At 36.1% G+C, this 22,773-nt stretch overlaps 1 protein-coding gene across 1 annotated transcript in view; it reads right to left on the bottom strand.

The window, feature by feature from the left end:
• LOC143151268 (UBA-like domain-containing protein 2) overlaps positions 1 to 22,249 on the bottom strand; it is a 31,613-nt gene extending 9,364 nt beyond the window's left edge. Inside the window, exons 1-2 of the mRNA XM_076320286.1 lie at positions 21,750 to 22,249; positions 9,421 to 9,495 (exon numbers count right to left, since the gene is read on the bottom strand). Coding sequence (XP_076176401.1) covers positions 9,421 to 9,495; positions 21,750 to 21,857 — 183 coding nt within the window. The 5' untranslated portion in view covers positions 21,858 to 22,249. The remainder of the gene's footprint in view (positions 1 to 9,420; positions 9,496 to 21,749) is intronic.
• Between the last annotated feature and the right edge of the window lie 524 nt (positions 22,250 to 22,773).

The raw sequence follows: 22,773 nt of genomic DNA, 5'->3' as shown, positions 1-22,773 counted from the left end.
AAGCTGAGTACCTACTCCTAACAACAGAGGAAAACGAGCCTACAAATGTGCTATCGATTTTCATATATCTCTTTACTATTGCGTTTTCAAAATTTCGATAAGTAATATAATAAACATTGATGTTTATTTTGACGTGCATTGTTGCGACATCCGTACCGCACGATAATATTTATTTTAACGCACGGTTGCGTCAACCGTCGATAAGGTGTTAAGTGCACCAATGCACCTGCAGGATCTAATTGCACCTTTTTCAAAAATGAAATTGTACACTTTGTATTACAGAAATCGATTCTTCTTATCGTTCTACGGATAAAAGTATTACGATATGAACGTTGATAACTGAGTGCTTTATTTGAAAATGAAGCACCTTTAAAGTGACGTTTGAAGGACAGAAAATGCAAAAACTCCGATTTCGATTGACGCTGCAATATAGAGTAACAATCCAGCTTTCAATATACTTCATTCATAAATATCTCGTAAATTGTTCAATTATTTGTATTCAGTCTTTTTTCAGTACCTTGATACTTTTATACGTGAAACGATCAGATGAACCGGTTATTTAAGAAATGTGCAGCTTCGTTATGTAAAACAAAATAGACGCAATTGCATCTTGCATATGCATCGTTGCACTTGAAGAAAAAATGAGGTCATGAAAAGATAGATGTTGGTACGCTGTCATCTTTTTCTTTTACTGCTTCTTTCTATCGTCAACCGTATAAGAGATATGTACCGTATGAATTGTGTGATACACTCTGAGGATCATTCCATACCGAATAAAACAATATTTGGTACAATATTTCAAATTTAACAAAAATTCAAACATAGTTTAGTTTTTCACGATAAACGTACATCCATAGATTTTTCAAAATTGAAAAAATTGTTATTTTACTAGAATATTTAAAAAAATAGTACTAACTTTTTTCAATAAATGATTGTTTACACTGTCAACAGTGGTCCCCCGAATAAAAACTGTTTCGGTTTAAATAAATTTTTTTGAACCAGTTTACTTTGTTAAGCAAATGCTATTTTTTGATAGCGGGTGAAAAATGAAAAATCTGAAAACTTGAGAGCATATTTCTATTTGTCCTCTTCTCTAAGTAATTTAAAAAAAAAGGCGACGCTTTAAAATTAATCATATGAAAATGAATTAATACGAACGCTGCTCATTCTCGTTCCATTATCAATTGAATTATTATAATTTATTAAATACAATTTTGCACTATTTTGCAAACAGTTATGAAATCAATCATTTTTGAAAATCCCTCGGGCGCGATCCCCTGTATAAAGACATTAAATATGTATGTTTCACTGATGAAACAAGAGAATGCTAGGAATAATTAACATTTGTCGAATCGATCAATGGAGTGACGTCAAACGACGGAAGTGTTAAAAAGCAAATGTATACAATGTGACAATATCCTTTTTTCTTATCAGAATCTTACGCAATGATCCCATGTAGTTCGAAATCTTCCGTGATGTTTTTTTTTCTTGCTACAAGGCTGATAAGGGACCGCGTGCATCGTCGTGAAACCTCTGGAAGTATACCAATATTCGAGATCCGGAAATAAATCAATGAAAATTTTATATACCGTTTATCTCATTTGTAAGTCATATATATTGTTACACAACACCGTCGTCGTGATACCGATAAATAACAAATCGGGTCTTAACAGTTACTTCGATGTATAAAAAGTGCTTTGAATCAGAAACGGAACAAAAAAAATTGTAGCGTTACGTAGAATCAGTTTTGTCGCATTGAACGTGTAAGTTCGAAAGATAATGTAACGTACAATCTGGTCTATAACATCATTGATGACCTCCATACAGATAACAGAACAGTTTTCTTATTAACAATACATGTACGTTACTATCTATACACGTGACCATTTATAGTACTACGAACAAAAACATTACACGGTAAAATAATAATTTGGATATATGCTTGTTGATAAACTTTTTCGTTTTCTGATTCCATTATCCGTATTCTGTAATATCCTTTCACATTTTACTACAATTCAGTTTTTTGTAAACAGATCGATTTTTCTTTTTAAACGAGGAATTTTAAATTGCAGAATTGAAGGGAAAATTAAGATTATTGCAAATTCATAATTTTTTGGTACTTTTAATTTTTATTTTATATTACCTTATCCCGACTTTGAGTTTCTTCAATTTTATCATCGTACGTATCTAAATTTCTTTTACAAACGACTACAATCAGTTCAAGTTAAAGATGGAGTGATGTAAACAACATCACGTGATTGGAATCTTATTGGTTCGTTGTGTCGACACGTCGCTCTGGCTAGGTATTATAGATCCGACGCACAGCGAGTTGGAAGACGAAAAGACACGGCAAACGGTTGGGAAACTGGGGCAAACCTTCCATTAAAAAACTGCTGCAGAAGTTTGAGTCTTCAGCAAGAACGAACAAGAATGCTATTTATATACATAAATGGTAACTTGTACAAATTCTTTTGTATCTGCATCTATTGGAAGAATCGAGCAACAACATGGACTTGCTGTAGTCACGTGGTTTTGTTTACCGTAATGTAATAACATATATTTCTCGTCTCGTACATTTTATTTTACAAAAGAATCAAAACTATTTCATACCACTTTTAATAAAATTGTATCCATGAACAATCCTTTCAGACAAAATGACGAGTCAAAGTTTCGAAAATATTGATCGATTTTTAGTAATTCAAAAATCATCTACACCTAAAATCATATTTGCACAGTAAAAGTTTAACCCGACCGAGATATAATAAATTGTAAGTAATAGTAGATTTGTTTGCTTTTTAATATCGGTAGATAATGGTCGAGAGGAATGTTTTTTATTTTCCTGATTAATTAGATTTCATAATAAAATAATTTGGAGCTAGTTCACCGTGTGCAAACAAAATTTAAGTATACAGACCATGCGAGGAACAGTCGGAACAAATTGTATTTTACACGTTTACGATCTTCCGCTGCAATAAAAATTTTTAATACATTTATCTCGCACGAGTACCTTTAAAATTTCATGTTTGTTAAGCGTAAAATTAATAGCCACGAGAAAGTACAAAAGCTGGTATAGAACGGTGTTCAGGTGCAACAATATGAATGCTGCATTGATCATTTTTCAGAAGTTTAGCTCTTGCAGATTATGCAACGTTACAGGCTACTATGTACAATTATCGATGTCGACAATCGCTGTACAAAGAAATCTTGTAATATCATCTGAATTAGATAATGAAAAAGTGTTTCGAAGTTCGTGTTTGATTTATCGTAAATAATCGTGAAAATATAGACTGAAATCAGGTCAATTTTTTTTTATTATCGTACATTAAAACTCGACTTTATTTTGCGCACATTGAACATTTATAGAATGATATCAATGATTACGATGTGTTCTAAATAAATAAATAAGAAGATACGTCGATCGAACTAAAAAAGAACGAATATACGCTGGCTGAATTTTCGAATGAAATGAATAGAAGCATTATTAAAAATTTAGCGTTAATTGTTAATATCGAGAAAAATTTAATGCCTAAAAATAGATGAAATCAATGGAAATAATAAAGCTATCGAACATCATCGTTAATAAACAATACGCCTCGCTCGTGAATGAAACTAGATTAAATTTAAAGATTATTGATTTTTCGTTCGATATGGAACAGCGTAATCAAGGTACGATGTACATTCATATATATTGCATCTGACTTTGTAATTCGATCCATTACAAAATTAAATTATAATTTAATCGATGTCGTTCTATTGTAATGTATCGTTTATCGTGTAATATTTTGGCAATCTTCGATGATAAGTTATCGTTATACATATACATATACATATACATATACATATACATATACATATACATATACATATACATATACATATACATATACATATACCCCTTCCTTTTCTCTAAGAATAAATAAATGCTTATAAACAGTATGTTACACAATAAAAACCATCCAAGTATAAATATTAACGGTATTAATTTAATAAGTAAGAATATTTAGTTTCTAAGTGTAATTACGAATAAACTTGTACATTAATTCTTGTTTTATTTTCTACTACAAGAAAGCTATTTTATACTTTCACCGTTTTCTATGTACAGAATCCATCGGTTAAATTTAAATTCGATGATTCGGTTCCATCAATCCCGTGCCGAAACTCTATCTTTAAGCGAGAAATGTACACGCAAGTCAAAGTCGCATTTTTGACAACAGTGTAGTCGCGACGTTCCGGTCGCATGCGGGGACGCTTGGCAACCTCACACAGCCTGTAATCGCCACTCGTATCGAAAGCTATATGGCAAAATACATTCGGACCGCTTCTACGTGTCATTCGTCGGCGGAAATGAAATTTCACGTACGAAACGTTATGTTCGTGATACAATTAACTCGTGCTATCAGGTGACTCGGCTCGATATATTAACAATGCCGAGTGTAAAAACGTGGATCAAAAATATTGTTTGCGATCGTAACAATAAGTGAGACCGCGATTATTTTATTGCGCATTAACGAGACACGTGTTCCGTGAACGATATATAATCCCAACCCGAAGTTCGTTTAATCGTAAGAATGTAAAACGGTTCAATTATTCCACGCCCGTTGGCATTAAATTGCCATTTGGTCGCCGCACGGATTCCGAGCATACGTTGCCATGCTTTTGATCGTAATTCTGTTGGTCGGGAGTTACTAGAAATCGTCGACGATGACGCGATGAATTTTACCGTCGGTTATTGGTTTGGACGGTTGGTCCCGAGGTCCAACGATTCAGGAGTAGTGCCAGTCGCATTCCGGTAGCAACATTGTTGTGTCCTGTTCAATACGAGATCGTGCACGAATAAACACGCCGGGTATACGTCGCAGGGACGCGAATATCCGCGCGGTCTATTTGTGTACATTATTTCGATCGGTGATGCAAAGCCTGACGTTTTCACGTAAGATGACATTCAGCTTCTGTATATTTGTTTCGTTCAGATGCCCCGAAGGACATTATTCACTTTCCCATAAGACGTAATCCAACACACAGATTTTCCACTGCTTTTGCGATTCTGGTAAATGTACAGGCTGAGTCACGCAATTGCGACAGATATTACCTGCCTATCTCCTGTCGCATTAAAGATAGAATATAAAATGGTAATTGATTTAATATCGAATTAATTATCGGTTTTAGACAAGCTGATTTTTATAAACGTTTTCACTTGTCTCCGTACAACTTATAATGTGTAATATTAAAAATATGAACATTTGGGAGAATAGTGAGGAAATAGAATGATATTAAATAAGAAAGAAATTAGAGGATATAATAATTATGACAGCAGCTAATATATGGACAGGTGAATCGTTGTACGAAAAAAATGAAATTATCAGAGAGGAAACTTTATTGTACCGTTCTACTTCTTCTTTTGGCATGTTTCCATATCTTTAATGAGACAGAAAATAATACGATAAAATATACTTTCAATTTTTCTCCCGAATGTTCTGTGAACAATGCAATATCTAAAGAACATTACAATTTTTCAACAATTAAAGATAGTTATGCGCTATGTATCTTTTACAATGAATTTTTTATCACTGTGTGTAAATCAGTAGCGATGTGCAAGTTTAAGAAATGGCACGCATACGCAACTAAAGCCATCAAAAGCGATTGGTACACGAAACAGTGAAATCTGTGCTGTCTGACTTAGAACTCAGTCGTATAATTTTGAATATTTATCCTTTAACGGGATATTCTTGTATAGTATTTTGAAAGTATCGTTTTTTTTTTCATTTGTTTATGGTTTGGTCGTGGCTTTCTCTCTCTTAACGAAATTTGAGGTAAGGAATAGAACTTTTAACCTTCAGTGACAGCCATTCTTGCTTGAAATGTTCAAAGAAATATGATCTTAGAACAGATATTGCTTTTCTTCCCGTCTTTTACTTTTTGGCTCTTTTGATCACAGCTAGCACCGTTATTATTTACTTCTAACACAAAGAAGACAGTAACGGTGTTTTTTTTTTGTGTTCAAATTTTGCCAGGCATTCTCACCAAATTTTACTTCAATGACAAAGTGTTTATAACTTGTACTCCGTAATCGTTATACGAGCTTTTATCATGCTTAAAGAAAATAAAATAAATTCCTTATTCAGCCACCTATTTTTAATTTATCCTGGATACATCTAGATCGTTTGCGTATCACTTTTTTGCACAAAAATTTGTAATGATCCTTTATCCCAAATTTAAGAACTGACTTTAAAATGGTCCCAAGCGTTTGGAAATAACGTCATTGCCACGCCAAAGATAAGAAAATATGTGCTTTGTTCGCTCAATTGAACACAGACAAAAAAAGGAGTCCAAACTGGTTAACGCCAGACACTACAGTGAACTAATGTCTGGTACAATCACGATTATCATTATCACCTTGGCCTTAATTTCGTACAGTTTATTTAGATTCCTCTTTCATTGCGTACCTATTTCCACGATAAATCATTATTTTTGGTTCGTTCGTTTGCCTCCTGTGTCTGTAATCGCGGATTGCGCGTTCCCACAACCACAAACTCGTAAAATTATCATCGTGCAATGGATTTTTATTACAACACTGATAACGTAGGCCTTCTTGATTTCAAAAGAGACATCGTGGAAAGTTATGTATACCTTAGATAAGCTTACATTTACTTAGTACCGATAACTCAGATATTTAGGTATGGAAGGAGAATAAACCATGCGCGGTACGAGTTTGGCTTACAACAAAGAGCTCCAACGAAGGTGCTATTATCCGAATAGTCTGCTACTTGATCTTTCTATTATACGAACAATCTATGCCTTACATAGAAAGATATTAGACATGTATTTAATAAAGTAATTATTTTTTCCGATCTCTTTGGAGATTTGTACCCGGTTTGATATTCACATAGTATACACCTTATCGATGATAGATTTTCATTATAGTGCTCTACCTCAAGTACTATTAAAAATGAATATTCGTTTATTTTTCCGTTTTCTTTTTATATCGAACTTCGTATGTTCTAGACAAAAGTGAACAAATATCCTATCATGGTATTCTATGTTTGTAAAATGAAATAATCCTGTCAAATATTGAGTAATTATTTTGTAATAAATCCAGTTTAAATATATATTTCCAATTGATTTTTTTTACTATTAAAATGACATGGAAATTATTTGTAAAAAAAATTATTTAACCTGGAAACAACATAAAACTCAACAAGTTGTATAAGATGCCTGGATTCGCTTCTACGTTGGCCCTTGTCATCATTTCACGGTGTTACTTCTTTTAAACGGTATCAGATGACATTCGTTCGCTAGGCTGTAGGCCCGAGCAATAGTCTAATCGCCTAGTCTCGTGCCTACCACTCACTCCAACCTCAGGGATCCTATTAAACTTGTTGAGCTATACTTCCTACTTTTATTGGAAGAGGAAACCAGATAACGGAATAGATAAACCAGGAACCGGATAAAATTATTCACTGTAAAGAGTTCAAAGTTGCATATATTTACATTTTCAAATTATACGGTCTTATTATTATTCACATTCCGGCGAGTTTCAGGGAGAATTAAATAATAAGAATCACAGAAAATATCTCATCAATAACACCACGAGGACAGATGTTCTTTATCTCGTTGAACGAGGCAGATGTAAATAAAACTATATAAGGTGCATATTTCGTTTATCGTTACGATCTTAAATACTTCCGCTGTTTTTAACGATACGAAGAAATGTTCTTGTTTCGAAAAGATAAATGTTATGACGAGTGAAATTCTTCGAGGTCGCCTTTTTTTGAGACTTCAAAGTCATCGAAATATTTTAAAAATAGAACGCCATATTTTCAATAGTATTACAGCTGGCGTTGAATTGATGAATTTACTTATGATATGTTGACCTCGAGATGACCACCGATACGAAAGGATAATAAACAACTACTATGTATATACGTTATTAATTTCATTTATAGGAGTTCAAAGTAACGATCGTATCGTATCGTATCATACTATACGTACTAATAAGTTTCTTAAAATGTATATTGAGAAAGATAGATAATTTCTTCCAAGATACCTTCTTGCGTTCAATGCTGGTTGCACTTCACCGTAACAGAAAATTCTATTCCGTCTTCTATCTACAGTGATCGTTTTAAGAGCTAAAAGCTGCTTCTTAGAAATTCTAAATTTAAACCGTGACTCGATCGTCGAACGTTAGCATCGGCACTGTTTCTCTGGTCTGTGTTTACAAACAAGAGACAATCTTAGAAAGAGATAACTGGTGGATAGTATTGAAACGGTTGGTCGTCGATTTGAGTTTTCCTGTCGAAATCTTAGCGTTGAAGGTCATCAGAAGGTCAACATATCGTGTATGATTGAACTTGTTGTTTCGCCAGCAACAATACCGCGGCAATGAAAATGTACCGTCCCGTTAAAAAAAATGCCGATGACCTTCCAATCTCGAAAATGATGACCTCAGGGAAAAAATGTTCGTCATAATACGCGCCCCTTTGAAACGAATAATACCTCGTTAAAACATTTTTTCGTACAAGCGCGGAGAAATATTTAGGGCGCGATAAATGAAATACCCTGTACAATTTTGCTAAATATTAGATATAAAAAGAAAAACGAAAATGTCTTCACACTTTTTGCGACTAACCGGTCCGGAGAACAAATTCGATTCTAATATTTTTCATTTAGTGTTTGTTTGTACAACGTGTCTTACGGTAAATATAACTTCTACTAACTATAATTTTGCACGTATATTTTTGCCACCGACTGTACGTTCGACACTTATCCACGATCGGTACAACACGCTATTAAAGTTTGACCAAATAATTTACGAACACCCTGTATAATATACTATGTTCTTCAACGTTATACCGACGGAGTGACGATAATTTAAGGAGATGATCCCGTAATTATTTTCAGCAGTATACGATACACGTCGATCGATAACTATTTACAAGCAGCAAACCGTAATAAATGTTCATTATTCCGTACAGAACGAAAACAAACAAACGATTACGTTTCGAGATACGGGGATGTTTACCAGTGCTAATTGAAACGCTTTTGCACGAACGAAAGGCCGCGAAGAGAAAAGAGAGAGCAAAAAGAAAAAGAAAAAATAAAAATAAAAATAATGAAAGAAACATTTAATTTCTGGCACGTGATCACGTCGCAATTCGCGCGACGAACTTAATGAATAAAGTCGTTCGCGTGATGCGTTGTGGATCGTTGCACGTGACACAAATAAAACGGTGCCGCTGGAAAAGGAGCGAGAGAGACGGAACGAAACTGTCGTCGACGCTCGCGACGCGAAAATACTTTCGTATCGATTAGTCGGCCGTTACGAATATAGGAACGATCGAAGACAGGCCGTGCCTTTCGCTCGAGCATTATTTACACTAACCGATAACCTTTGTTGAAAGCGAAACGACAGAGTCGACTTACTTGGCCAAAATGCGTACCAGGTCCTTGCGCACACGGAGGTATCGCAGCCTCTTGGAAGAAAATACTGAGGGCAGTCTGTAAAATAGAAAGAAAAAAAACGAAGATTAAATACACGCGACACTCGATACGTTTTCCAATTACATAATTGTAATTGTACAACAGTGTTAATATTTACTGAATATTTTGTAATTTCAACGCGAAACGTGTAAAATCAATAATAATTACGTTACTCTACTTAAACACAAGAATTTTTACTCGAAACATATTAAAATAATTTTTCTTTGTTGAATGAATTAAAACAAAAATGAGATCGAAAGAATTTCCGTACGCATAAATATCGTAGTGACTAATTGTTTAACGACAACTGGTTGAATGACGTTCGATACGGATAAAACTTTACATCTCAAATTATTATTATTCCGAATGGTGTATTTTTACACCGTATCATTTTTTTTTTATCTGGAAATTGTTGGAATTTACGGAGTTGTTTGGAGACATAACAAAATTAAAACTTTATTTTCATTCGGCATTTAAGTATTACTTAAATAAAAATTTGCTCATCTCCGATGATATGGTATTATAGACCAGAGTGATAAGATACGCAGGCAGTCTGAGTCACTCACTGATGAAAATTATACTTTTTATATTTGTCATTGTATCTACACGAAATCATGTCATCGATAGATTGGTAAGATTTCTCGGATGAAAATGAAACTTTTAATTACGAAAAATTGAAGGTTTTTTTTTTTTTAGAAATAATTCAAATAATGTATATCGGATTTATTTTCATTGAGAAAATCTCGGTACTCAATAGATGAAAATTGTTCATCTTTTTGAAATAAAAAAAAGAAAACAACTCGATCATTCCCGGATAATTGAAATACTGAAAACCCAATATCGTTTCAGTTATCCGGAAATTACTGTATTTGTCAACCAAAATACGATCCTTACTATTTACAACATCCTAAATGCACTCGTAATTTTAACGTTTTAATTTCAAAGTATCTCCACCTTTATAAATGTTTCATTTTCTTATACGTATATATATTTTTTAAACTTCACTATCTACTCGAATGCCCATTCATTTGACGATTACCGCTATTTTACACATGGTTATTTACACGCGGACATTCTGGTTTATCAACGGGGATACGTCGTAGCGACAACGTTAACACTTGTGTCACAAGATCGCATTGCAACTGAAACGCAATCTCAATGGTATATTATTACACGTCGAAAATTCCTACGTAAGTTGAATTCTATGCGAAGTTCATCGAAAGTTTTGTCGGGATAAATTAATCGATCGTTACACGTGTTAAATATTAAGGAAATATAAAGTTGGTAATAATGTACCAGACTGTTACTTTATTTATTTCACGGTACAATTCCCGAGCTTTTTATTCTTTCGTTCGTTCTCACTGACTGACCGTCTGACAATCTTTCCTAGAACTTCCCCAGTCCTTACCTTGGCTCGAAAAAAAAAAGCGTCAAAAGAAGAGCTATCGTGTGACATACTAGAGATCGATTATCCTTAGGTCGTTCCGCATGATTATAAATCAGTTCGATAGTTTGAAACTTCCTAGAATTTCGCCTCACAGACGCCTTTAAAGTAAGCATCCGCTAGCTTACACGCGCGAAAAATTTGTGCGCCTGCCGGAGAACGTAAATGTCTGTTCACTGTAAACGGTACATTGCGAACGCACAGCATACATATGTATGTATACCGCGTGACTTTGGCCGGGCGATTGCGTGTCGAGGTTGTAACTAGACGTTAACGCACGTAGGAGAGCTTTGGTGTCTTTCTTAACGCGCTGTTGAAATATTCAATATCGCGCGGACAAGTACACAAGCTCTGACTCGGTATTTGTTGATACAGGTCGGACACCGCAGTTCGACCGCAATGCACTATACGTCGATGGCTGCCTTACGTGCCTGTCGCGACACGTTCGTGTTTGTCAAGACCCATGGACTAAATTACAGGACAGAACATTATAAACGTGCGTTTTATCGGCGCTTTAGGCGATCGCGCGAAAGTTTACCGACCGCGGATCAACGGCTGTGCGTACGCAACGACTTTTAACCGACCCAATTGCTACGGAAATTTACACACACTCTCGTGCCCGATTCTTGCGTACACATGAGCGAGATAGCCTTAGTTTCTTCGAACTTACTGCCAAGAAAAACCGTGACGCGGCTCAACCGTTTTCTTCGTTTGTTTCTTTATTTTTTTTCCTTGTTCGGTGTGAATAATAAACGGCACAAAATTCGTTGTCGAGAATATGTTACAAAGCTTCAATGATATCATCAACTATACTGGACCTTTCTTAGTAAATAATTTATCGACCCCGTAATTATTCGTGTAAGAAAATTCAGGAACTGTACAGTTTTTTTTTGTGACACGTGTACGAGGCGTGAGATATTTACAGAGATTACACACGAAAGAATAAAAACGAAAGAAAAAAAAGGTACAGGAAAAAGAGAGGTGGAAAACATTTTATTCGAATAACGGATGACGAATAAAAATATACAGCTAGTTATTCGTAACGTTTATTCATACAAATACAATTTTATTCGTTCAATGTAAAATATAATTTCATTTTACAATTCAAATTACAATTTTGGAACAATTGGACAAATAATGCATTAAAAATTATTTACCTTCTCTTGTTATTTGAAATTTTTGTCCAGATAAAACTATTTGCATATTTCTATGAAAATTTGCAAGTAAAAACAATGATTAAGCGGTAAATCCTGCTATATTATTCAGCTATTCTGTCGTTCTGTCTCACGACTTTGGTAATTTGTGAAATCATTTTCGATCGGGAAAGTGACCTTGAGAGACCAAAATATACAGTGCCAGCAGTGGTTTGTAAAGCGATAAGACAAAGGCGCAAATATATAGAGAAAAGTAGGACGTGAAAAATGTGTTTCGTTCTAGGCCATACACGGTGTGTTGATAAGTGCTATATGAAATATATTCGTCCCCGGTTATATGATATTGAATGTCTACTCAATTTCATATAACCGGGAGGATATTTTTATTCTATAAACCGATCTTTCTTATTTCGAGTTGAAACCGAGATTTGCACGTGCCAATGAGCGAGTGTTAGATTAACAACGATTGGTGACTCGCAACCAAGAACGATAAGGCATGCGCGTGTGAGTCACCCACTATTTAAAATAAAAACTTTCATATCTTTTAGTATATCTTCACGAAAGATATATTATTATTGCTAATGGACTGGTGAGATTTTCTCGGTGAAAATGAGCCCAAACACGACAACATTTGAACTATTTTTGATTCCACGATATTTGTATCATTTTAGTTTTCAATGTCGCTCAAAGGTACGTAGTCAGAAGATGATCGTGTTTGGACTTAGTTTCATCGGGAAGATCTTGTCAATCTATTGGTGATATTTTCGTGAAGATATAACTATATAGATAAATTTTGTAATTTTCGTTAGTGAATGAAATTTTATATTGCGTCCAATCAGGGGTATTGTAAATTGGCAAATGGTTTTTATTTACACAAATGCTAGGGGCCGCGCGAATTAACGAGTCTCTCACGTTGAATAAGCATGAATAGTGGAGGGGGTAATTTCGTTTCAGCGTTTTAGAGACAGATTGTTTCAATTATCTGGCGAATACTGTACTTGTAAAGTTTAGAATTAACTTTATGCCGCTAAGAGTAAGGTTATTAAAATAATAAGTACGTCACCGAAGTATCGAGTGTTCTTAGTTTTTACATAATAATTTGAACAACTTTATAACATATGTAACTGTTGATACAATATCGGTTGTATATTTCCACTATTGTAAATAATTTTGTAATGTTGGGACTATACTCGTTATCATTCTCGGTGCCATTTTTCAATACAACGATAAAGTCGTGAAACTTTTGGCATACGGAATTCGCATACTTTAGTAATTGGTCCCATAATTTTGCAAGGCATTTGTATACTGGAATTAACAGAGCGAAAAACTCGAATGGAAAGATCACTAGAGGTGCAGAAGGTATCGGCACAATTTATAACTTTCTTTCGTGTATCGCGTAAATAATACCGATAAACTGTTAGTAATAAATCTTATCTGTGTTTGTCGAAAGAGCCACGTATCGCAAACAATTCCGAAACAAGTATGTTAATGTTAATTCTATTCACGTCAACAAACCCCGACAAAAGATAACAAACAATCAAATTATTTGATCGTGCGATAAAAACGATCGGGTGATTGTGTTGCGTGGAAGCTTTCCGCGATTAAATCGTACGTACTCGATTGTTATACATTATGACTACGTATCGGGAAGATTCTTGTCTTTTACGCTTACTACACTAATTAGAACACATATAAATACGAGAAAAAGATGATTTTTCCTTGTCATTTTTTTAAATTACTTTTACAGGGTTAGCACGTGGCATCATTATAAATATACTTGAAAGCGTTCGAATGTTCTATTTCTATGAAGAACATTAGTCGAGGACAGCGCTATTTAAGTACGTTTTAATATAACTTTTTTGGAAATTTGGTATCAATCTTATGTTTAATGCATAAATCGCTCTCCAAAATTTTCTACGATTTCAATAACAATTTGTATTAATTTTTTACATTATTTTGCAACTTAATGGAACTTTTTATCGATCGATCTTTAATTTCTACTTTTCCTTATACTGGAACGGGATATCAAAATAAAACAATCTTTATTTTTTTTTAACGAACCGAAGGAAATTAATGAAGAAGACAAAGTATTCTAGTAAGCGATAATTTTTCCTGTTAAGGCATATTTTTTTGAGATTTCAAGGTTATCGACATCTTACATCCGATTTGGTAACACAATGACGTAATGTCACATGCGAATCATATGCGATTAGCTTCGGTATAAATTCCAACGTATGTTTCGTTAATGTTCACAGAAATTCTCGTAGAGAATTTTTCTTCGTTACATCGAAAAAAAAAAGTCCGTGCTCGATACAAATTTTCTTTATTTATTTTCCAATAGTTAAACTTCTATTATTGCTTAGAAACCCACTGCAACGAGGCTTGAAATACTGAAAATTTATCGAAAAGTAGGATACATTTTTGAAACGATTCGCTATGTACAACGAGATAAATTTATAATTAACGAAATGACTTCTATTACAGATCTAAAAAGAAAAATCGTCGTTTAAATAAGCAACGATTGTAGTATTGACGCGCGCGAGAGCACCGACGGGAAGATTAAACCTTTCGCGTTCCAAGTTTAAAGAGAGCACTCGAGAGTAATTTCTTTAATTGGAAAATGTTTCCCCGAAGGGAGCACCAATTTAACGGAAACATCGTTCGCGAATAGGTTTCGCGCTGTTTGCAAACAAAGTACGTACCCTAACTCCCAGCCGTGTCTCAAGAATAAAAGAGAATGGCACGCTGCCACCCATGCCGTGTGCTATTTTTCACGGTTCTCCGATATATACTGGTGCTGTTTTCTCATCTCGCGATCACCGCGGTACGCGCGAACAATTTCGGGAATGCGACGAGCCGATAGGTCAAACGGGTCGTCCTTTCGTTGGCGTTCGCGCGCGGGGAGGGGGGAGGAGAGTTTCGGATCGAAAGTTACGATGAAACGAAAACACGCCGTCGAACGAATTATCGTACGAGCGGCGGTGGCCGTCGACCTTCATTATCGAATTGAAACGAAGCCGCGGGTCTCATCGGCGATGAGAGACACTGGCGGCGACAAAAACAGAACGGATGGACTTTGCCAGATGTCACCGCAATGGATCGTCGTAATCTGCCCGCGTCTAGCTCGGGCTCCGGTCTCTGAAAAGGATCTCCGATTAAATGGCATCCTTTGACGATCGAGCGCACGATAATGACAACAATAGTCTTGTTTCCTCCTTCTTTGTAGCCTATGGGAACATCTTCGCGAACCGACCGCGTAATTATATCTTCCAACAACGACTCGATGTCGAATGACGAAACTGAATGTCTCAGGACGAAGCGCAAGAATAAGGAAAAATATTTGGCACTCGCTCCTCTTGCTAACACGATACGAATACGCTAAAAATAAACATCGGCCACGAGCGTGAAGTCGATCCCGAGTGATCAATATCGCGCGAGTTCGAACGAAGTCTACAAACACAATCATGGTCGGGGTGTGTGTACTCTACGTGCCGCCTTGTAAAGTGAAGTTTCATCGATCTTTATTTTCGCTGCGCTTGTACCAGATACTGCACGGAGAAATTATTAAACGATCGTGTTTTTGAGCCGAGCCGCTCGTGAATACAAGCAGAGTATTGAGAACCGAAAGGAATATATTCTATTTAATATAATAACGTTGATTATTCTAATTTACGTAACTCGAAAGTATCGAACGCCTCAGTGTTTCTCAAACATCGCGTCGCAGACCTCCTGGACGAAGGAAGACTTTTAGCGAACACCGTACAGTGGAATTTGATTACAGACAGAAGAGCCTGTATATTTTTTACATCGGTTTCAAAAAATTTATATATTTTTCATTGCATCTTCGCGATGTACCGATCTCGGTGTCTTTAATGGATCGGTAAGTTTCTCTCTATGAAAACGATTCAAGAGACCACACTGTTTGGATTGTTTTTTTTATTACAAGTAAAATGAATCACTTATAAATTCTGCAAATTCGTTCGCCCTCGAACAAGGTTGTGTTTAAACTCATTTTCAACGGGAAAACTTCGTCAATCGGTTGATAATACTCGGATACAGATATAATGAAAAGTATAATATTTTTAAATTGCATTAGCAGCTGACACACCTATACGCGTGCATCGTCGTTCAAAAGCTTCGATCACCGTGCGCATGTAGTGCGAAACTCGCTCTTTGTTGTTTTATCTTGCTCGCTCTCGGTGTATCCTGTTCAATGTCCCTCATAGGACGGTATATGCGAAACTGGACCTCCGCTCCAGACAAAGATCGCTACGTATCCCGTTTTCAAGCGACCCAGCGTACCCATTTTGTCACTTGGAAGAGAGACTCATCGTATCTCGAAAACTGTTAATGCCAGATGGTTGATATTTTACAATATTCAGTTGTTTGGCGTTGCGAACAGGTGCCATAAATTGAAAACAAAAATACGAGGTTATGATCCTTTCTAGCTTGTCGAGCTACATATAACTTTCACTCCAAGTCAACCTTACTCTGCGTCAACCAAATCCTACGTCATCGAAATCTTGCATCACCCAAATCTTACGTCATTCTAGTCCTGCGTCACCGAATCCTGATTCATGCTTCAAAACACTATGTCTTACACATATTTGCAAATCCCAACCACTTTTACAGAAAAGACATTCATACGTTCGTTCAAAATAATTACCAGAATTCATTTCTCTATTATTATTGTATCGGATATTCTATTGGGTTGTTCGGAAAGTCATTTCGTTTTCCAAAATGGAGAATATATAATTTAATAAAACATTTACACACTCTAAAAAAATCGTGTTTTATTTTCACCAAAAAGAAAAACGAAATGACTTTTCGAACAATCTAATAGCTCTGCCTCTTTACCAATTTATTTCCAGGTCGACATTCAATTACTGTATCATTACCAGGAGGTGCCTATTTCAACCACTGAATCTTTAACAGTTCGTTTCACACGAACGTTGTTTTATCATTCAACCGCTGTCGGTGCATTTCAACACAACCACCAGTGTTTTAAATTAACGTGCATTGAAAAATAAAGTCTATCCTTCAAACTGCCTACAGTATGTTAACGTTGTGCATACGTCCATAGTAAAATATATTAATGATATATTTAATATAGCTGCCGTATTCGCGATAAATATCAACGGTTAGTGATACATTTGAATTGCGGTACAGATATACTGTAGCAAAAGTTGCACTACCAGAAATGCAAAATCTTGCCAATACATGAATTATTAATTAAGTAGAAACTTGATGGAATTCTCTGTACAAAATGTTCGAAAAATTAATTGAACAGAAACAGACAGCAATATTTACAAGGTTTTTTACGGTCGAATTTTGATTTTACTGAAATATCGTTTGGAAGACAATCCACCAAAAAAAGAAAATTTCTGCGCTCGAGATTTATCGATATGAAAGTTTTCGTTTATATTAAACGATTCAAAATTAAATTTTTGTATCCATTGAATGCAAGAAATTTTTCAAAGAAAGTCTCTGGTCAAATTAAATACTTCCACCATTATAATTACTACGTTATACATTGCAAATAATCTAACTCGATATATTTGTATAATTTTTTCTAAATCTAAATTAGCAAAATTCTAATATTTACGAATAGGAACATTTATTACGCGAGATAAGAGGTGTATTTAAAATGTTACGAGAATAATATGTCTCTACAGTTGTTGAACTTCGATGATCAATGTATCGATAAGAAAAAACGATGTTATCCACATTTTCTGTTGCCCCTCCCTTGTATTGTATAAGTGCCCCCTAGATTGAAAAACAATGGTACAAGGAGTGGGGGATTGCTGTACACGTACAGGGGACACGTATCCCATAAAATTTCGATACTACTTGCGATATGCTCGATCCCATCGCTACTAATCAAGAAAATACCTCGAAGATTGTATATTGATACTGAAATAGAAAGGAGTGAGAGAGGAAAAGATGGAGGGGGTATAAAGAGAAAGAGAAAGAGAGGGGGACCAGAGAGAGAAAGGGAGAGAGAGAAACTGGAAAGGTACCGGGAGTAACGTAACAGACTTGCTAGTAGTCATTAGAACCCATGTCGTAATCTGTTGTTAAACGCATTAGCAGCCGACCAGAGAAAGTTCTCAGACTGAATTCAACAAACGCGCTGAATTCTCTCTCTTCCCTTATTTCTTTGTATTCTCTGGAGATAACGGGGCATTATTATTCAAACATAGTATATATTCTTTTGGTATCGGTCGAGTTTTCTAAACGAACGGAAAAAAAAAGTAGAAAAAATTTTGTTTAGTCTGCCGTGAAAATAAAAACACGTAACCACCTTCCCTGGGCACCAAATATTGATTTCTCCTGATATGTATTACGACTCTGCGGTACAGAAATACAAATCCTGTCGTTGGATATTTTCGTACGAAATTGCAACGCTTCGATTAATAAAATCAATAATTTCTTCGTGAAAAAAGAATTAATTGGAAAAATAAACGACGACGACGACGACGATGATGATAATAATAACAGAATGACATAAATACGAGGCATCCTTTACGACTCTTGTGAAACCTCGTATTTGAAGTGCAAGCGAGATTACAATTTCAAGTCTAGCCTTGTGTTGCAATCGCTTAGTAAACACAGCGCGGAATAACCAATCTAATCTCGCAACCTATCATCGAGGAACTAATTATGAATTAACACAGTCGCCGCTAGTCACCGCTAACTTCGTGTAAAAACATTTGTGTATAACATATATTACATCTTGTATCTACAAGAACTACGACCATGACTGATGCCAGGCACGATGTACGAAATGCACTAATAATCGCCCGGTAAACAGCGTTACGTTTAATTTAATATTACGATCCGGTTACATAAGCCCGTGTTCTGAATAAGGAGGATCAATCGCCACGGACTTAGAACCACCACTATGTATTTATTAATAGTACTAGCAAAATTCTAGCGGCGTTTGTTTTTGCGCTCTGTTTATTCCACGAACTCGTTGCGACCAGAAACGCGAACCTTTCGCGAAAGAAATGCTCGATAATACCCGCCACGGATAAGATACTAATTGCTGGAAAGGCCACTGTAGGTTCTTGACCGCATTGTATATGTCATGTGAAAGTACGAGAAACGTCAACCTTGCGAATTTTCGGGTAGCGGTGAGAAATTAGGGGACGAGTGAGTCGTCATTATTTTTTTTATCACGCACATTGCCATTACCGAGAGTCGTTAAGCTTAAACCGTGAACTGTACGAATCCGTGAAAGTTCGACGGGAAGGAGCGCGAATAATTTCATTACGGATTCCTTTTAACTCTTTGGGGCGCAATGGGTTAAGAAATACTCCACCTTTTTTAATACCCCAACGTGTACGATGGGATATTTTTCAAGCCAGCGCAAAAATTAAAATAACTCCGTAGAAATTGCACGGTGAGATTGTTAATATTCCATCTCGTGATTAAATATTTAATTAATCCATTTTTTTTTTTAGTTTCTTTTCTATCGTTTCACACGTTTAGCAACTGTGCCTCGCGTAAGAGTTGAAAGTCGTCACGCGTTCACAGGTTGATTACAGATTCGTGATAAAAGAGTTTGTATGTGTGCAGCACTCGTCGAAACGGGTACACGAAAGCTTTGGCAAACGTGGTCCCCGAAAAGCTAGTTTTTTCCAGCTAATCGAAATAACAATAAATTCCGTAGAAACAACGATGATAATGTAATAATCAATTCTGGGTCATTGTTTATGGTTTATTTTGCGTTGCAATTTTATATTGGTGTACAGTTTTTGAAAATGTATTTTGAAAAATTAATTATAAAAATGTAAAAAATTGTACGTTGCATATCGTGCGTCATTCTGGAGGGTTAACCCTTTCCACTCGAGAGGCGATCCTCGATCGTCACTTAATTCGGTGTACTTTCTCCAATTCAGAAAACCATCGTGGTTTGAAATTGAAATTAAAATTCAATTACTCCTTTCTTGTATATATATATATAAGAAATGTTGAAATGAAAATGTTCCGTTTTAAATTAATTACACGATTTGAAGGATTTCATCGAGGTGCTAGTTTCTGGTGGCAGAAAAGCTCCGAGTGCAAAGGGTTAATAATAATATAATAGACGATAATACAGGAAGCGAATTAACCAATCGATTATAAAGAAAATCTGTTGTATCTATTTCGACGAGTACTGCAGGTGTGCAAAGTTTGTGCCGTGAATTTATGATTACCCTGTATATGGGAACGTAACGGACAGGTCGAGAAGCGATATTCAACGAACAATTTGAGTCACGATTAAACTAACGCGGTGCGGCGCGCGATAACACATGTGTATTAAAAGGGTTTAAGAAATAATTTCATTTCATCATACGTTTTTAGTAAACGTAGTACAGAAATAAACTTGGGATTTGCTTAAGTCGATTCAAAAATAATCCTCTTGTTTTCTAAATATTTACTCATGACGCTTTCGACTATAATTTTAGTAATTCTCGGTGACACAGAAACATCTATAAATTGTTAAAAAAAAAGGGACACAAGTTATTTATACAACTATTAAGACGCAGGTAGAATCAACAAAACGAGTTTATTAATTTAATGCAACTCACGAGCGTGGAGGATGCCACTGGACGAGTGCTACTGGTGAGATGCTACTGGATCGCGAACGCGAGAAATAAATTGATTCTATGTCGTAAATATACAAAAAAGTATGTAAAAATACACCACCGTATAGAAACGAGGCTTGTTTACATAGAGCGCAGCAGTTCACAGATGGTCGTTGCGCTTTGTTTTCATTTACAATTGTAATGAACGATCTCACGAGTTCTAATAATTACACGGCGAGACGCGGGTTGTACTTCTTTTTGGAATGTTACGTACGAAGGGTTGTTAAATTGTAAGTGCACGGTATATCGAACGAGAGCTGAATTCGATTTAATTTACATAAACCAAAGGAGGCTTTTAGTACAAACGATACCCTGCGAATCGATAGGCCTGGAAACCCGGTACCGAAAAGATAATTATTGTTCGCGATTGCCGTACACGCGATGTCGGCATTGTTTCCATTGTTAATAGCCAAGTCCGTTTACAGGGTACGTTCGAAGAAATTGAGCGCAATATAGATACACTGATCTATTTTAAGAGGCAACGAAACTTTACGTGAGACGTACTTGTGCTTTAACGATGACAGTGAATAAAAGCCAAGTCTAAAATCAAAATTTGCAGCTAAATACAAGCGCGGAAATGAAAACAAACAGAAGCCGTAGTAACGCGTTAATCTGAAAGCATCGCGCGCTGCTATAACCTTGACGGGCCACAAGCGATCCCACTCGTCGCAACGAATAACGAACAAAACCTCTTAGCAACATCATACGATTTTTATGAATGGACTTCATCTCTATGTGGTAGTAAATGCGCTCACTGACTCGCGAGCAGTTACGACTTGGAATTGTTACGAATCGATCGGGCTTCAACCCGAGCATACGTGACACCCGGCGACGAAGCATCGACCCGGCGAATTAAATCAGTTCTATTAATTTAATTCGTGCAAATACGCAATAATTTTGAGTCGTGTAGCAGTACCGCTTGGTCGGTCGGCCATTTTCACTGCTTTGTTTACGTAGCCGTATATCGAACCGCGGTGAATGCAAACATAGTGAAGTTCTCTATGTTTGGTGTGAAAAAGATGCGGAAAGGCATTCTCTTACCTCGAATTGCCAGTGTGCCGCCTGCAGCAACTGTTTCGCTTGCTCTCTGGCACAACCTGCGGCCAGTACGAACTGATTGATCATCACTTGCTCACGAAGGGCGTCCATTTTTTCGTCACGTTTTTTCGAAAATGAAGAAAATACCAGACGAAACGAGGCACGCACAAGACACGAGTACGGCACAGCCTTTCGTATCACCGGGCTTTAACTCTGCCTCGAGCTTTCGTTTAGACGCGAGCGCGGCCAACGAGCGGCGACCAGCCTCTTGTTTTCAAAACTAAACTCATCGCAGACGGCTGATGGGCACCGCGGGTTGCGGAACGTGAGAGACGAGGATGGTGTGACGTCATTACCAGCTATTCGTGAGCGAGCGTACTGCCTCCCTTGTGTTTGGGGACGTTCTCTTCACTGAACGTACCCCCTCTTTCGATTGTTTATTTTCATACATAATAAACAGTGCAAAATGTTGCAGAGTGATGAACGATCCACTCGTGCTTGTGCGAGTAGCTGTTTTTTTTTTTTTTCGAACATTCTCATGTCCTTACCTTCAACAAATGACGTATTTATAGTTTAGAACTGATCAAGTTGGAATTTTAACACAGAAATAGATAACATGATTTCGTACTTCGTTTGCTGGGAATACCTATTAGGTCACCCACCTCTGTTCGAGAAACATCGTTTCGTAATGTTTAGAGACTAAGTTGGAAGTTTATAAGTTTGCCAGCCTGTCTGAAGTGTTTTATAATAATATGATTTCTAACTTGCCGATCGAGGGTTAATAAGTAAGAGAAAGATGTGAAGGCAAGTTGGTATCGTAGACAAGATATCGAATAGACATTTTATATTACGGAATTTAGTGTCACAGACGAGACATAGAATGGACACTTCATTTTATGGAAGTTGATGTTAAACGGGCTGAAATACCGACCTTGTAATATATCAAAGGTTTCGGAGTGACCTCTTTGTTTGAGAATGATGATTCTAGAAACTATATTCAACTGAATAACCAAAATTGGTAAAGGTA

Source organism: Ptiloglossa arizonensis, chromosome 1, assembly GCF_051014685.1.
Source record: "Ptiloglossa arizonensis isolate GNS036 chromosome 1, iyPtiAriz1_principal, whole genome shotgun sequence".
Classification (NCBI taxonomy): Eukaryota; Metazoa; Arthropoda; class Insecta; order Hymenoptera; family Colletidae; genus Ptiloglossa; species Ptiloglossa arizonensis.
Note: the sequence above shows the minus strand (reverse complement) of the source record. Positions and strands in the feature narration are given on the sequence as shown.